At 44.2% G+C, this 17,318-nt stretch overlaps 5 protein-coding genes across 5 annotated transcripts; 2 read left to right on the plus strand and 3 right to left on the minus strand.

Annotated features, from left to right (window-relative positions):
* Positions 1 to 914: 914 nt before the first annotated feature.
* On the minus strand, positions 915 to 4,141 carry EAF01_005794 (uncharacterized protein; the record flags this gene model as incomplete). Its single annotated transcript, XM_038914048.1, has 2 exons — positions 915 to 925; positions 991 to 4,141. The coding sequence occupies 2 exons, from the start codon at positions 4,139 to 4,141 to the stop codon at positions 915 to 917; spliced, it is 3,162 nt and encodes a 1,053-aa protein (XP_038770497.1).
* A 1,661-nt stretch (positions 4,142 to 5,802) lies between these two features.
* EAF01_005795 (uncharacterized protein) lies at positions 5,803 to 6,322 on the plus strand (the record flags this gene model as incomplete). Its single annotated transcript, XM_038914049.1, has 3 exons — positions 5,803 to 5,916; positions 6,110 to 6,168; positions 6,265 to 6,322. 3 exons carry the CDS (start codon positions 5,803 to 5,805, stop codon positions 6,320 to 6,322), a joined length of 231 nt encoding a protein of 76 aa, XP_038770498.1.
* Positions 6,323 to 7,947: 1,625 nt separating this feature from the next.
* Positions 7,948 to 10,004, minus strand: EAF01_005796 (uncharacterized protein; the record flags this gene model as incomplete). The annotated part of the gene is made up of 2 exons (XM_038914050.1): positions 7,948 to 9,134; positions 9,197 to 10,004. 2 exons carry the CDS (start codon positions 10,002 to 10,004, stop codon positions 7,948 to 7,950), a joined length of 1,995 nt encoding a protein of 664 aa, XP_038770499.1.
* A 2,463-nt stretch (positions 10,005 to 12,467) lies between these two features.
* EAF01_005797 (uncharacterized protein) lies at positions 12,468 to 14,742 on the plus strand (the record flags this gene model as incomplete). The annotated part of the gene is made up of 5 exons (XM_038914051.1): positions 12,468 to 12,804; positions 12,857 to 13,069; positions 13,124 to 13,279; positions 13,364 to 13,502; positions 13,557 to 14,742. 5 exons carry the CDS (start codon positions 12,468 to 12,470, stop codon positions 14,740 to 14,742), a joined length of 2,031 nt encoding a protein of 676 aa, XP_038770500.1.
* Positions 14,743 to 15,254: 512 nt separating this feature from the next.
* On the minus strand, positions 15,255 to 16,148 carry EAF01_005798 (uncharacterized protein; the record flags this gene model as incomplete). Its single annotated transcript, XM_038914052.1, has 3 exons — positions 15,255 to 15,548; positions 15,703 to 15,906; positions 16,062 to 16,148. 3 exons carry the CDS (start codon positions 16,146 to 16,148, stop codon positions 15,255 to 15,257), a joined length of 585 nt encoding a protein of 194 aa, XP_038770501.1.
* Positions 16,149 to 17,318: the final 1,170 nt, after the last annotated feature.

Here is a 17,318-nt window from a genome sequence, read left to right on the forward strand (position 1 = left end):
AATCATCTCGCGGATGGGATATCTATAAGAACGCCAATTCTTTCCCTAATCCATTCGCTAAGCATACGCCCTGCATCACTTCGTATAACGTTAATGCCCAGACCGACGCCCATGCCCATACCCAATCCCAGTGCCAAGTCTGGCCAAATCCATTCCAAATCAACCAAAGGGACAAAGACCCAAGTTGTCCCGTTGCTCCCAACACCGCATTAAAAATTGAAATTTACCCTTTCCTGTCGTATAATCATCATGTGCTTATGCAATGAAATAAAAACTTTTTAAGTTCAAATATATACTCCGTACGTGGGCGTGCTTGCCCAATTGAGTGGAATCGAAATAACTGATTTTTATCAGATACTCATTCTATATCTGAATGAAATGTTACGTAATGTAACATGTCCCATCAACTAGAGATTGGTGGATGAGGAAAACTTCGTACGAAACCCGCCTCAGTCAAAGTTTCACCGGCTTTGAGCCCATGGGTTAGTCCGTTCTGACTTGTTCCATGTCGATTGGTTCCAATTTGAGTTGTTCCGCTCTGATTAGTTCCCTTCTCGTTTGTTCCATTCTGATCAACAGGCTGTGCAATGGTTTGATTGACTGTGCTTGCGACAGGTGGCGTGGTACCACTAATTTTATTGTTGCCCGAAACCGCGGTTTGTGGTGGTGGATTTGAGGGATTATATGGCACAGAAGAGGATGAGGCTGTATTTGGTCTGGAAGGTGTAGGAGCAGATCCTGAATTGCTTCTTTGCAGGACTGGTGTCATCAATGGTGGTCTAGGTACAGAAGAGTTACTGGATTGATTTTGATGAGTTCCAAAAAACGATGGTCGCATGATCGTTTGCTTTGGAAGGTCTGCTCCAATAGGTTTTCCAGGCTGTTGAGGTATGTTGCCTTGAGGTTTGTTCTGATTAATCGGCGGCTGGGGAACTTGTTGCGGTACAGCAGGTTGTGGTTGAGCATGATTTTGGTTGGTAGGTGGTGCACGAGGAACAGGGGGCAACTTGAGAATATTGAGAACACCATTGATAAGTTTCATCTCATGTTCAGTACTATCAAGAGAACGATCTTCTTCAGTGCCATCATAGACTCGATTTATGGCCTTGTCAACAATTGCCTCAGCATCATTGGGAGCTCGTTTTCGGATCAAGTTGGCAACATGGTTACGATATGCAGTTATGGCAGTGACCAGGTTAGGAGGAATGACTCTTTTTTGAGGAGTCGCCGCGGGCACAGCTCCGTGCGTGACTTGTGGTGCAGCATGAGCAGCTGTCTGGTTTTGGTGGCCAGTTGGAGGCTGTGGTTGCTGTGACTGCATTGGTGCTTGGTTCGTTTTCGGTGGCTGCGGTGGTTGATAGTGAAGCTGTTGAGGCTGTGGATATGGGTGTGGATGCTGTGGATGCTGTGGATGCTGCGGATGCTGTTGATGTGGATGTTGTTGTTGTTGAGGCTGCTCTTGTTGAGGCTGCTGTTGTTGAGGTTGTTGTTGCGAAGTTTGCTGTGGAGGTTGCTGTTGAGTGCCTTGAGATTGTGTTCCAGCAGCAGGTGGCTTCGGAGCATAGGGAGAACTATAAGAAGCAGGCGCAGAAGGTACCAATTGAGGTGCCATTGGAGGGATAAAAGGTGGCTGAATACCTTGAGGTGGATGATAACCCTGAGGAGGATAAGGAGAATAGTGAGGATTTGGACCCATGTAAGGCTGGCCTGGTTGGTATTGTTGGTACTCCCCTTGTGCATGTGGGTTCATCGGATATAAGTTGGGATTCAACATATATCCAGGCGGAGGCTGACCGTAACCAGAAACTGGTGGGCCAGCTTGATATATTGGTTGATTTCCACCTGCGACAGGAGGTGAGGGTGCTCTCTTCTTCTTCTCCTTTAGATAACTTGAACCAGGTTTCAGAGTCCAAGCCCAGCCTTTACCAGCACGCTTGGTACGTTCAAAACATTCATGCTGTCCTAAATTATGTCTCACACTGCTTTGCCAACCCTTTGATTCTTGAAAGGCGTAATAAGGATACTGGACCTCCATCTCGTTATAGATTTGTGGAAGACACAAAGGCTGCTCTGCTTCCTTTAGAAGCTCGAAAATGACCTGGAGATAATTCTTTGGTGGCCTCGAAAGTTGATCTGCAGTATAGTCCTCTCTTCTGTGTTTAACTTCTTTCAAAACATAAGCGACCTTTCTGGAGCTTCCGTTTTTGGCTTGTATGCAATTGCCATCGTCATCAAATCTGTCCTCATCAGCCTCCGAAGGGGTCTTGGGGCCCGATTGTCTCTTGGTATATTTGCGTTTTTGTCGTGGTGGTCCTTCTTCCGTGACATCAGGACGAGGATGCTTTCTTGGTCTACCAACTTTGTTTTTACCCGGTACGGTTTTTGAGGCCGTTGCTTGATTCTGTTCTTCAACTCTCTGCTCTTCTTGAACCCGTTCTTCTTCTTGAATTCTCTCTCTCTCCAGGGCTTCCTTCTTGGCAATTTGTTGTTCCCGTTTGGACATAACACCATTCTTAGGCGGGCGCCCTGGTCCACGTTTCTTTGTAGGTTGTGGGCTACTATCCGTTAAGTTGTCAACAGAAGATTCTGCTTCCTCGGCGTCTTGTTCTTCGTCAATTGCTACCCCTAAGGGGTACAAAGGATCGGGATGCTCCAATCTAGCTACTTCGTTATCAGGAATTTCGTCCACCGCGAAATCGTTTTCATTAACTGAAGAGCATTCGCTATCGGTAGACCTCTGATCACCAGCTCGTGGTGCATCATCAAAACTAAGACTCATCTCTTTCCCTCCTTCTGAATAAGTTGTTGTCGCAGTAGCTGTCGCCTCTTCTTCGGGTTCTTCATGGTACTGGAACCCTGTGTCATCGATCACGACATCTGGTAACAGAAATCTAAAGAAAACAAACCCCATTTGCAATTTGCTACCACTTACTAATGGTGCTATCTGCTTGGGCTCAAAGTATATGTCGTCCACGAAACCTCCATTTCTACCAAGGAATTCTACTTTGAAACTATCTTGATGGTCATCATAAAATATTTTAACGTGTTCTCTGGATATAGCTTTGAAGCCCGCTACACCTTTGTTGAATGGAGGATGTACATGTAGGACAGGACAACTATGCGGATCGGGGTTTTGAAGTGACATGTTTCCATTTGCAGGAGGCAAAAGTGACCCAGCAGTAGCATTGTTGCCACTGATAGATCTTGAGCCCTTATTCTTCTTTCCCTTGCGACTTCGCCTGTCTGCCAATTTTACCCAAGGATCCATGATACCACCAGTATGACTTTCGATCTGCATGGTTGGTTTAAACGAGGAGAATTCTGATGTATTCATTGCCTCATGTTCCTTCTCATATCTTCTCATATTGTTATACCCATTTTGATCACGACCAATGATCAATTCATGTGTGGTCATATAAAAGTCCGAATCATCAAAAGCCAGCTTTGCATAACCATCCAACTGCACTCCCGGATCTATCAAAGGTTGTCGATTATAGAAGTCCGGATTGGGCGCGACGTTTGGGAAGTCCATAGTTTGGTCGTAAGCCCATACATTGCCAACCAAATTCATATCCGCTCCATATATGTTCGCAGGATCTACAAGTACATTTGTCGTGTTATAAGGAGGAAATGAGGCAAGGGATCCAATATTTGACGATTGTAGTTGTTCCTGAGTGGGTTGAACTGTTGATTCCGGACCGGCTTGTCCAAACATTTCGGGATTGGTATCGTTGGCCTTTTTTTCATGCGGCTTTTGTTTAATTATCGCATTGCTCATCTCCATTGCAGAATCGATTGGCGCTTGGGGCTGTGTGGAAATGGTGTTCTCAGTGTGGTTTTCCGAACCTGTATTTCCCATTCCGTTCGTAGTATTAAGTGTCTCTTCTGAAGTGCTTAAATTCTTAATCTCGGGAAGGAGACCTGTTGTCGATGGTCGGGTTGAATTCGGAGGAAGTGTTGTATCCATTGCAGCGGCAACAGACTTGTCTTGTTCTGCAGAGCCGGGGCTGTTGCTATTGCGAGTAGGTTCGGGGTATGTGAACATTTCAATGTGGTCAGGGTTGAAGTGAATGCCTGTAGACATCAATGCAACGGGCGCGACAGGTTGAGGAATGGCCTCTGCCATCTGTGATGAAGTCATCGCTGCTGGAAACAACTCGTTCACCTTCTTAATGTGAAGTGTGAAAGCGATATGTCATGCAGGTGGTGTGTTGTTGTGGTATGGTTGCGAATTATTCGCAGATTGCGAGGGTTGCGAAGATGTCGATTTTCGACGTCAGAATTGATGCGGAAAGGAAGGAAGGGGAGTACATCGGGATTTATTTTTCGATAGAGGGTCCGGATAAGATCACGTGATTGTATTGATTAGGTAAAGTTGATCGAATGGCATTACTTGATTAGGCGTAGGTAAAAGTTAATGTCCCTTCTAAAGGTCTAGTTGGTGGGTAACTATCAAATTTACAAGTTATCGAGGACTATCCAGTTGGTATCGGTATCACTTATCAAGAATTTCTCTTCGATTTTCCCTCGAACCATTTCCCTCACACTCCACTTTTGGAGGAGAACGAGAATGTACCGTATACACTTACCTCCGTCTCCCGTACATTCGACTCACCAAAACACTCTTTGTGGATCATGTATGCAGTAGTTTCCAACTTTCCACCCATTCTTGGGTCATGACTCCAAGTTTCATTCTATATGCCCACCTAAGGCAGGTAAGTACGGTAGGTTCCTAGGTAAACATCAACCTACCTATTGGGGAAAACAGATGATCCTCAAGTCTTGTTCATCTCTTGGTTGGCCTCAACCTTGGAATTGCATGCTGTGGACTACATACTAGCTACTTGGTATATATCTAGCTACTTGGTATATACATAGCTACTTGGTATATACCTAGCTACTTGGTATTTTATTTACCTACCTACTCGGCATATACCTACCTACTCGGCATATACCTACCTACCTCATACTATCTACCTAGATACCTAGGTAGTCACGCTTCCCTAGGCAAGAGTAATCTTCTTCAAAAATGTTCATATTGACTTGCATTTTTGAGTTCCATCTCATCATCACATTCACACTGGAATCCCCATCCACCTACATTTCTCGCTTCTCCATACCGAAACATAGAAAGGCAAACCCTCTTAGTACCCTTGAAAACATATCCCCAGACGAAACACATCCATCCCCAGACAGTCCGATGAAATAGATGAATCAGACCGATCCAATGCCCTGTGCTCTCCTCAACCAATGAAAATAGCTTCCGACTTGATACTGGTGGTAGATCACTACGTCAGTAAGAATGGCTAATAATAAATTTAGTAATGTAATAATTCATCAAACCTCGCTCTGATCTAACCATACCATACTACTTTCTAGCCACCTACGACTACTTATTAGGTAGGTAAACACGATGGATTTTTACTTTCATCAAGGTTGGGAAATGTTTCTAAGCTCTAGGTTAATAGCCAAGACATTCAATCTTCCTTCAGCTATACCTAGCAAGTACTAATAACATACATAGTATCCATCTAGTCAGTGCAAATCTGATCATCTTTTCGTTCCCATCTTCTCATCCATTCTTTTCATCAATCATCTCCTCCTGTAGATTGATTACGTCCTATCGAATTCTGCACAATTGCCATCTTTCTCTATCCATATTAGATAATACCCATCAATTAATCCATCTCCCGAATCAGGATTGCGTTTAGGTTTCACAATTTAGCTCAAGTTCATCACCACTTCCTATTCTATCGCATTCCTTCCCTCCAATTCCCAATCCAAACCCAACCTAACCCCAAAATGTGCGACTTCGGCATTCCATTTGTCTGTATCCAATGTGGTACCGATCAAAACCCATGTCATGTTAAGGTAGTCGGTCCCACACTTGGATTCGGAGTTGGAGTACTCAGCGCTGTGAGTTTGACCAATTCCCCCCCCCTCCTCATTCCGCACTAGCAACTGCTTTACAAGCTAGAATTCCCCCAACTACAGCTCAACAACCACTGCTCAACAACCACTGCTCAACAACCACTGCTCAACAACCACTGCTCAACAACCACTGCTCAACAACCACTCCAAGTTCACCTTCAACTGACAAATACAATAGCTAGTATGTTGGCCAGCCTCTCTCTTCGTCGGCTGCTGCGCTACGGAGGTGGGTAAAAAGTAGGTTCTCGGCTTTTGCTTCTCCCCTACCCATCCACTACATACATCATAAGCCCATGTCGGAATCGTGACAACTAATGATAGTGCGCAAATTAGAATGTTAGGAGCACCTGTGGATATCAATGGACAAGTCTCAAACGCTATACCGTTTTGATTTTGAATATTTGTACTTGGAGAAAGCTACAGTGCGTCGACTTCATGGGGGAAAATTAGGACTTGGATAGGTGTGCATGGAGAGAAGAGAATAACAGAGAAGGATGTTACAATGATACCTGGGAAGATGGGCGGTGGAGAAGAATGCGATTGGGTGGATGATCTGATCTGGTTTGGCATGATGCGTATATATAATGAATGTGCGAGCTTTCACAGGTAATGAACTAAAAACATGAAATGATGTAATAATTGAGATTGCCATTCTAAAAACGCGCCTTCAAATGCTCTCACACCCCAAACACCATTGTAACATAGAATCGACCTTCATCTTCCTGCGCGTCATATTCTCCAGCGTCTGAATGATGACGCGTATAGAACCATACAAAACACAATACAGCATAGTATACTTGAGATCACGATCAATCCCCAATTCCATTTACTGTTTACTACCATTTACACCACCATGCAACCCCATTTCTCCTCTGCGACCCACAACCCACCTACCATTGCACCCTCCCCCGAAAGATTAACGTCTAAGGATCATTATGAGCTGAGATCCCCCGTACATCGGCAGATCTACCGAGTATATGACATGCAAACAGAAACGACAACTAGCGAATATTCCGAGCAGAGAAATATAGATGATTTACGACTATGATTTCGCTTCCTGGATGTAGGTAATGATTGCCACAAGAATCACATACATGCAACCTATGTATTCCAAGCCCAGCGTACTCCCCCATCTCAAGCCTTTCATACAGAGCGAATTGTCACAATTCATCATCCATCTACCTTTAAAACCCCATCGAACCACCAAGTATATACATACACAACACAGATGCAAGAACAATAAGACGTCAACTTCAAAAAATCTACCCACCTACTATCCATCGCAACCGAGAACGAGTTAAGACGGATTGGAAAAGCATGTCATGTTGAGATGATTGTGAAATCGAGTTCGATTTGATGCGTGTGTGTATGTAACTTGGAATTCCATCGAGACGATATTTCTACTACCCGCTATGTTGTACTTGTTATTTCCCAGAGGATATTTGTGTATATGTAATATGCATGTATCTCTCCATACAAATCGTCAAGATAGACGGTTTAAGTATTGAGTATGAGAATGAGGAGGCATATATATATGAAAGAGGTATTCGTGCACGATGTTAGTGTTAATGTTCAAGTCCATGTTGTATAAATGTAGACAATTCTGCTTTCACACTAGACATTTGGCTCTCCCTCTCCAGCGAGGGAGCACGTAACATAATAATAATGTCACGAGTCGATAGGACCTTGGTTGGAAATGAAGAGGAGGGGATGAACCCGGAAAGAAATGCTTACATGTAAGCAAGCTCCTACCTGTCGATATAAAATGATGAAGGCGGAGAGATAAAATTCAACACGACTTACCGTGTTTCTGACAAATTAGTCGTCAAAGAACACTAGAGTCAGTACACATCACAAATAGACTCACCATCTCATCACAACAGTGTGCTTCAAGGCACAAGATATGTATCTTCTCAAAAACTTTGTCAGCATTGCAATAAAATCTAAGTACAATATAAGGAGTCTGCACCTTTGCACCATGATAGATATCCTCGGTCCCCGCTCGAACTGATCCGATCAAGCCAATCTCACACCAGCTTGTCTGTTCTTCTTCAACTGTTGTGCTGCTGCTCCTGTCATACCACCAATTTGGCTTCCATCTAATGAACTCTGCGCTTCTCTTCGTTTCTCATCTTCGATCTTCTTCAATAACTTCTCCGTCTTTTGCTTTCCGCTGCCCTTACCATGGAACTGATGTGATAAATGTTTGAAAGCCTCTTTCTGGTTCATATTTCTTCCGTATTCATCGACATATTTGAGCTCCACGTTAGGCTTGTATTCCTTGTTAAAATGCTCAGCAAGTTGCCTCGATTCTTGTTGGTCTCGCATCGTATTCTGTTGTCTGGCATGTTCTTCTCTATCACGAGCAGACATTCTGTCCAAGCGACCTGTGGTACGATCTCTTTCTCTTTGAGATTTCGCTCTTCTCTCTGCTTCTGCCTCACGTCTTTGTTTTTCCGCGAGGAACATTTGCTTCTCTCTGAAAATTGTGGCCACATCACCAGACTCCGAAGTCTTGAGAATACCTCTTTCTCTCAAGAGTTTCAAGGTAGAGCCCAAACCCTTTTCGAGAGTGGCTTCCTCCTCCAATCCATTATTCGCAATAGCATCCTTGGTTTCTTCTTCACGCTTGATCCGTGCGAGTCTATCTTCATCGTCCTCGATATTTGCGTACGATTCGTTCATTTGAACATCTCCATCATCATCAGAATCGGCGCCCATGGAAGTAACGGCGTCTGGTCGAGATGCAGATCTTTTCTTGGGCTCTGATGCGACTGGCTTTTGAAGGTTCGCGACGAATTCCGAGGTTTCATCAATAACTAGTCCCGAATCATTACCTTCTTCATTATCTCCTGCGGGGGTTGCTGATGCTTCATCTCGTAATCGCTTGGCGAACTCTTCTGGTCGTAACTTTTGGCGTTTCTTTAGGGCATTTCTTCGTTGGGTAGCAAGCAAAGCTTGTAAATCATCATCATCAACAAAGGACATGTCCTCGAAAGTTCGTTTTTTGACAATCGGCTTAGAACCTTGATCAACATCCATTGAATCAGCACTATCTCCATTGGGTGCGGCCGGTTCAGATTCTGGAAACACGTCGTCCTCATCCACCACCTTTTGTCGCGTTGATTTGGCCTTCTTCTTCTTGGGCTTCCTGACCTTGATGTCTGAAATATCGAGGTAATCTGATTTCGGCTCATCATCTTCTAAATGGAATGTTAGCGGCTGTACTTTCCAAAACTACGAGTAGTCGGGGCCTGAAACTTACTCAAAATATCGAGGCTGAAGGTTTTGGCTTTTGATTTTGAAGTAGAGGCGGAATTCACTGATGCGGCTTCAGTGGTGCTACCCATACCATCCAGAGTGAACCTCTTTCCTCTCTTGCCATCAATCTCCTCATCATATTGGGCTAGAATCTTTCTATCGCCAGAATCATCATCATCATTCGGGTTGTACACGGGCTTCTTCTTTTTTAGTTCCAACTTGTCAGACAACTTCTCACGCTCGCGCAAATCTAAATTCTCCAACTCATCGCCCTCTTCCTCATTTTCATCGATGGTGGTATCCTTTAATGTAAGGACTTGGTCCTCTCCTTCGACAAATGTATCTAGTTCATGCCCGACTCTAACGCCTGCAAGATCTTTGGCTGTATATTCGGCGGCGGCTGCAGCTTCTGCTTCAGCAAGTTCCTGTTCCTTCTTTCTCGCCTTTTCGATCTCCTTTTGTCGTTTCTTTTGTTTCATCAACCATGCTTTAGCATCCAAATCGCCATCATCGTCGGCTTCTCCCAGACCTTTGCCTTCGAGTTTCGCAAATCGTTTGGCTGTATCTCGCGCTCTTTTGATGGCTTCTGCTTTGGCTTCTCTTTTCCTTTTGGTTTCTTCAGCTTCTTGTAGTTTTCGATAATTGTCATAGCCTTCAGCCTGTCGCGATTCTAAGGTACTGCCAGCATCCTCTGCTGGTGCAGATGGAGCCTGTTTGAAAATTGGACCTGCTGCTCCTGGCACTGCTAAAGGCTTCATTCCAAGCGAAGCTCGAATGCGATTGGTCTCCTCAATAGAGATAGAGTCCGCCATTGTAGTATAACGTGATATGAGATGTCGAAAAAATAAATTGAAGATTATTGATTCGAGTTTCGCGACATTAATAAAGTTGATGTTCGAACGTGAGGCTGACATATAAATTGACACTAACCGAATATGTGCTAGTACAGTCCCAAAGTCACGCTAAATTAGCGCCGTAGATTCGCTACAAAAGTTTTTCATTGCGCAAGAAATTTTTGACCTTCTTCTTACAAAAACACCAGATTTGTGTCCAGCGTCCCTTTACCAGAACTGCTCGTCAGCAATGGTTTAAGGTTGCATGCTGAGGCAGTTCGATCGTCTATGGAGCCATCAACCTACCAAGGTAATTTATGATGTCAATATCCGATCGACAAATCTCAGAATGATCGGTCCTTATGAAACCTGAGTCGCTTCGGCTGATTCGGTGGATGAGTGTACTGAAGACGTCAGATTCCAAATCTGTTTGCCTAGGCTGTTAGCCTTTGAGGTTGCGGAATAACCCTCTCGTCTACATTTCAATCTTTGCGAACTTGCATAATGAAGCAACACTTGATCACGATCTACGATACTTCTGACTTTACACGGCGATTGCGCAGATCTATGAGAGGCTTGTGGGGGATACTTATGAGTGGTGGAATACCTGCGAAGACATTGAGAAGAGGCGTCATCCTCATCCGGTTCTTATGCCGCTCGAGTTGAATATAATGATACACATGCGTATTGCGCGCCAAGTTGAGTATCAGGCAGACATCCACGTACTTCATAGTCTTCCTTTTGCAACGCAAAGGCCCGATACATGATAAATTATTGAATTTCCTACTTTCTTCCATTGAGTGACATGTAACTTATGATGCAATACTGTGCACGCATCGGGATTATGTACTGTTACGCTAGTTCTCCGCCCCTACCTCGAGTACAACCTCTTACATTGGCGTACGAGATTCTCATAGACAGGTTGTATCCCTCTATCCTGATGATGGAAGCTGGACTTGGAGCTGGACCTGGTTGGCTCGAACTTGCATGGTCTGCATCATGATCACAGCAATTGGCCCAAGGTTCGTTCAAGCACTGAGCCGGCAATCATGCATGCAGAATAATATACCTAGTATACACCCGGCAGACGGCTAAGCTTTTTCGTTTCACGCAAAGGTTATGTGCCTCGGATATCAGTGATAAGGTGTAGATGTATTGTGCACTTGGAAAAATACTCGATTTTCGTGTGTCAACCTCGGTATACCTTACAAATTGCCTACCAGTTGACCCTGTCTTGCAGAATACCTTTCTACTTGGTATTTTTTCCGTCTATGGCTCGTCATTCGATCGGATAACGGATAACCCTTCGGTGCCGCAAATGTCTATGCCACCGCTTTCAAATCGTTCAGGGACCCGATCTCTCTAGCCACCATTCACTTCATATTAAGCAGTGGTGGAGATCTCCGCAGGATCCTCGAATGTAACTGCATCCTTGTATTGTACAGAGTACAAAGTATCAATGGTACGACAGATCTGCTCTTCCTTGATCTCAGCATCTTTGAAGTTCACCTACAAGGTCAGGAATAAAATCCATGAACAAACCGTAACTTCAGACCATGTATACACCTGCGTTGAGGATACTGGCATATAAGGTTACCGTACATCATGCTCAGGCGCAGCGCGGGGTTGAATTCAGGCTGTGGCTGCAGACAAGGGACGGCCCGATTAGATAGAGAAAGGCATGTGTGGGGACCCCGGACTAGCGAATACCTACGAGTACGTACCTACCTACTAGGTAGGTAAATATTGCTGACTGCGGGGTTGAAATAATGTGAAGTTATACACACTTTATCATGCCCAAGTTAGTAAATATAGACTAACGCATGTATCAATTGAGATCTTCAAGCACCTTTCAGCTGTTTTCACTAAACGAAATAGTCATCATCCCGTCTGTCTGAAGATCTGTCTGAAGGCTATCTAAGTACGGTTAATCATTGGCTACTTGGTAGGTACCTACATTCAATCACATCTAGACACGATCTTCTAGGGGCCACTTTTACATGCGTACCAATGAACTGACAAAAAGGTCCTAGCTTGTTACTGTGTATTTAAGAAGAAGGGGAGAAAGTCAAGGATTTCAATTATTCAACCTCATAGTAAGCATTTAGCACATTCGAATATTCACATATTGAACGGCATAAGGTTGCGCCTAAAGTATCTCGAAACGGTTCTACCTCCGTACCGCACACAACATCGTGACTGCCTCCGTACCTTGCAGCTACACAAACAAAAAGGCAAAATTCTGTCCTCCCTTGATTAGCTCATCTTATCCCTCAGTACTACCCCGATTCAACTACCTGCCGTTCAAACTATCAAAAAAGATACCCTGGAGACTTCGGGTGCGTCAAGACACCTACTATCCAAAGGCACAATTCGCTCCTACATACCTTTATCCATGACTTGGGTCTAGGCGGAGAGTCCTTCTCACCGATATTAATAGCAATGGCTTCTTCTTTGCTTTCCTCCCTCCCCTATCTCAATTCCATCAGCACTTTCAACAGCACTGCGATCCTTCAAGCTGTTCAACCTATTATGCATACATTCGCCCCCCTCCTTTTGGTTGGCAGTCTTGCCCTCCAAACTATTTATGCTTTGCCGGGTCCTAGTAAGGTTGAGCAACGCGCCGAAATCCTAAAACGCTCAGTGGATTCTTTTATTGCCACTGAAAGTCCTATTGCTTTCAGAAATCTTTTATGTAATATCGGCTCCGATGGAGCGTGTGCTTCAGGGGCAGCTTCGGGGATTGTGATTGCTTCACCTGACAAAGTAAACCCAGATTGTTAGTATTTCATGATCCTGTTTAAATGAATGGGATTCTGATATGTAAACAGATTTTTATACCTGGACTCGAGACTCCGCATTGGTATTCAAAACCCTCGTTGATACCTTTATTAGTAGCGATTATTCTGCATCACTTCAACAGGAAATTGAAAATTATATCAGCTCTCAAGCTGGACTTCAAACTGTATCAAACCCTTCAGGTAGTTTATCATCCGGTGGTCTGGGAGAGCCCAAGTTCAATGCGGATAAATCGGCATTCACAGGTGAGAAAACTCGAAAACTCTCTTCTGATGGTGACTGACATATGAACTATACAGGGTCTTGGGGAAGACCTCAACGAGATGGACCCGCTTTACGTGCTACTGCTATGATTACTTATTCAAAATGGTTGATTGCCAATGGATATACCTCCGCTGTGCAAAACATCGTTTGGCCAATTATCAGGAATGATCTGTCCTATGTTACTCAATATTGTAAGTCCATGGGAAGAGGTCTATATTAGTCTCAAAAATAAATGACCCTCTTTTCTTGGAGCTTTTGACTGATTAAATTCACAGGGAACCAAACTGGCTTTGATCTCTGGGAAGAGGTTCAAGGATCAAGTTTCTTCACAATCGCTGCTCAACATCGTGCCCTTGTTGAAGGTAGTGCGTTGGCCGCTCAAATCGGTCAAAGCTGTACCTATTGCGATTCTCAGTAAGCACGCATGAAAAGAATATGTTCGAATTCAAGTACTAATCCATTTTCCAGAGCCCCACAAGTTCTTTGCTTCCTCCAAAGCTTCTGGAGTTCATCTTCAGGATACATCATTTCCAATATCAACCAAAACAGTGGAAGAAACGGAAAAGATGCAAATAGTATCTTGAGTTCTATTCAGACCTTTGATCCTACGGCTGCATGTGATGTCACTACATTCCAGCCATGCTCAGATCGTGCTTTATCAAATCACAAAGTTGTGACTGATTCTTTCAGATCTATTTACAGCATCAACTCTGGAATTGCCGAAGGTGTTGCCGTTTCCGTTGGACGTTACCCAGAAGACTCTTACTATGGTGGTAATCCCTGGTATCTCAATACTCTTGCTGCTGCCGAGCAACTATATGATGCTTTATACACCTGGAATAGAATTGGCTCTATCACAGTAACTGCTACTTCCCTAGCATTCTTCAAAGACTTCAGCTCTTCCATCACAGCCGGAACATACGCATCCTCCACCTCAACCTACACCACTCTCTACAACGCCATCAAATCCTACGCCGATGGCTACGTCAACATCGTCGCCACCTACGCGCAAACCAACGGTTCCCTCTCAGAACAATTCAATAAAGCTGGCGGTGCCCCCCTCTCAGCCTACGACCTCACCTGGTCCTACGCCGCCTTCCTCACCGCCGCCGCCCGTCGCGCAGGCGTCGTCCCATACTCATGGGGCGAGCCATCCGCCTTCAGCATCCCAGGAACCTGCTCTGCTACCTCGGCCATCGGAACCTATTCCACCGCAACCGCCACTTCCTGGCCCGCATCGCAAACCCCCGGCGGCGGAGGAGGTACTCCCACAACCAGTACATCCGCCACCACCAAGACAACTTCTACCTCGACCACCACTTCTTCATGCGCAACAGCCACTTCGGTAGCAGTTACTTTCAATGAATTGGTCACTACCTCTTTTGGTCAAACGATTAAAGTCTCTGGTTCTATCTCCCAGTTGGGAACTTGGACACCAGCTTCGGCAATTACGTTGAGCGCTGCGAAGTATACGGCTAGTAATCCGTTGTGGACCGTAACGGTCAATCTACCAGCTGGCACGACGGTGTCGTATAAATTTATCAATGTGGCGAGTGATGGGACGGTTACTTGGGAGGCGGATCCAAATAGGAGTTATACTGTTCCGACAGGTTGTGCTACGACTGCTACTGTTAGTGGGAGCTGGCAGTCGTGAGAGAGTTTGTCAGGTTCTGGGAAGAGATGATGGGGAGAGGTGGTAGAGCCAAGTTTGGGGCATGGAGATGCATGAGAGGAGGTTCATGATTGTATGAATTAATTGATTACGGTACACAAAAATCGATCAGTATCATTGCATCATTGTAGTTTCATAAAAGCCTAACAGCATATGTGCATGCATGTGCGTGTGTGTTTCTCCAATGATCTCCTCGGAAATTATCCCAAGCATTTCAAGATAAGCTCCAAATTCCACAATATTGAAGATCCTCGGGTCGCTAAAAGCAAGATGTACCTTTCACATGATTTGATATCATGTAAAAAAGGGCAATGAAGTGAGGTGAATAACAGAAACATTAGCAGATCTGCAATATCAATCAAGTCCGAAAAGTTCCTTCGGGATCCCTTGAATCTTGCCCCTATATCTCGAAGGGACAATTTTTCCTCCCTCGGGTGTCTCTCGAAAGTAAGAAACCCTTCCCAAGCAATCTTATGAACTCAGATTCGAACCCCTCATTCTTCCTCATCACTCGTAGCTTCAATATTCTCTTTCTTGCCTTTCTTGCCCTTTTGCGCCACTGGTTTGACTTTTTTATTCTTGCCCTTGGATTTTTTGTCGGCTTCTGAGTCTGTTCCTACGGCTTCTTCCTCTTCTTCCTCTTCATCAGCTGACTTTTCTTCTTCTTCGTCTTCCCCTGCCTCTTCTTCAACAGGGCTAACGTCAATACCTTTTTTCTTAAGATTGGCGTTGATTTGGGGGATGGATTTGAGGAAGTTTTTGTATTGGTCGACTGTTAAGGAGATGCCCTGTTTGTTCCTCGTCAGCATTCTACTGGTGTTTATATATTTCTCGTCTATTTCCGAATATTGTACATGTATAAAATTTATCAAGACGGTATTCGTAGGACTGCGTTGAGCAGGGGAGAGAATGCGAGAGAATGGGGGAGGTAATAAAACAAACCTTCTTTCCAGGTAACACATTTCCATCTTTCTCATAGAACTCTCGGATGTTGATGAGTGTTTGACCTTTGAAGTCTGAAAGCTCAATTTTACGAGGAGTGCGGCCGGTGGAGAGATCCCATGAAGGAGAGATGGCGGAGGAGGAGGATGTGGGTTTGGCTGTTGTAGTGGGTTTGGTAGCTTTGGTGGTCCTGGATTTTTTAGGCTGAGGGGTATGTTAGTGCGGGCTGGAAATTTGTGAGGTGCTTATGAATGTGTATTTAGATTTGAGTTTAAATGATGGTAGAAAGATAAGAATAAAAGAGATTGAGGATAAGTGGATTGAATTGGAATTGGAATAAGGATTGGGAGAGGGGTTACCTTGCGAACAGCACCTTCATCATCGGATACGAAACCACCGTCAGAGTCATAAGTCTCGACAGGTTCGGCGCGGGCTCGTTTTGGCATTTTGAGGGACGAAGAGGTCGGTCGACTTTGAAATATGCGGATTGATTTTGGATCTGGTTTGTTGGATGGGAGTGATGAATCAGCTTATCGATGAGGGTCTTTTGGAGTAAAAAGGTAAGATGGGATTATTTAGAGGATAGAGGAAACACTATCAGATAATAAAGTAGTTGAGATGATTTGTTTTAAACTTCAAATTTGGGATGGAAGATTGTTTGATCGAATGGATTTCATTTGATTGACGCGCCGAGATAAGACGAGAGTTCGCGTTTGCGCGTAAATTGATTTTTGGTGGTGTGTTTGTGGGTAAGGATGGATGGATGTATTGATAGTTCTACGTCACGACGGGGATATAGCAGCAAAGGCCGATCGATGGCCACTAATAAAATGGGAGAAAGGGTAACTGAGTCACTTTCTAGAAATTCAATTGATATTCCTTTTATTATCGAAGTTGGTGTATATTATAGAATTACATGTTTTCTCTTGAAAACTTGAAACTTTGTACGGATATATTGATCTGTTGATTTGATATCGAATTTCTACAGAGTATTCATAGGTAGATACTTGTTTCGGGTAGCACCGAACCTCACTCAAGCTTTTTTAGTAACGGAACCGGTAACCTTACCTTCCCTTCCCTTCCCTTACCTCTCTAGCTACAGGGCTGGGGAAAGGGAAGGGGAAATCATCCCTGACGATCCATCGAACTTCAATGTTTATTACTTTGTAAGATTACACATTTACCTGGCTAGACGTTTCTATGCTTGTTTCAAGGCTTCCTTCTACCGTGCTTGGACCGTATGTTATCGATTGTGATGATAGATAATGCCATCAGATGCGATGATTTCGAGTATCTGTCTTCAAATGAAGTGAATGATCTAACAAGTATACTAAAACGTAGAATATTGGAAGGAAAAGCCATATGGAAAGATACCTACTCGTAGGTCGGGTAGCATAAATGTACATCATTGTAATATGGCATGCAGCCTTTTGAGTACACAGTACAGCAGGTACTAGGTAGTGTTATCGCTTGATAACAACATTGAGTTACCATTTTGTTTCAACTCAGCCTCAAAGCTCGCGGTCCAAAAAGAAGGTACACGGTAGTCCAAACCAACATTTCATTGTTCAAAATGGAGTTCATTACTTTTGCAATGTGAGTATCGAACACCCTTT

Source organism: Botrytis porri (assembly GCF_014898465.1).
Source record: "Botrytis porri strain MUCL 3234 chromosome Unknown BPOR_007, whole genome shotgun sequence".
Lineage (NCBI taxonomy): Eukaryota > Fungi > Ascomycota > Leotiomycetes > Helotiales > Sclerotiniaceae > Botrytis > Botrytis porri.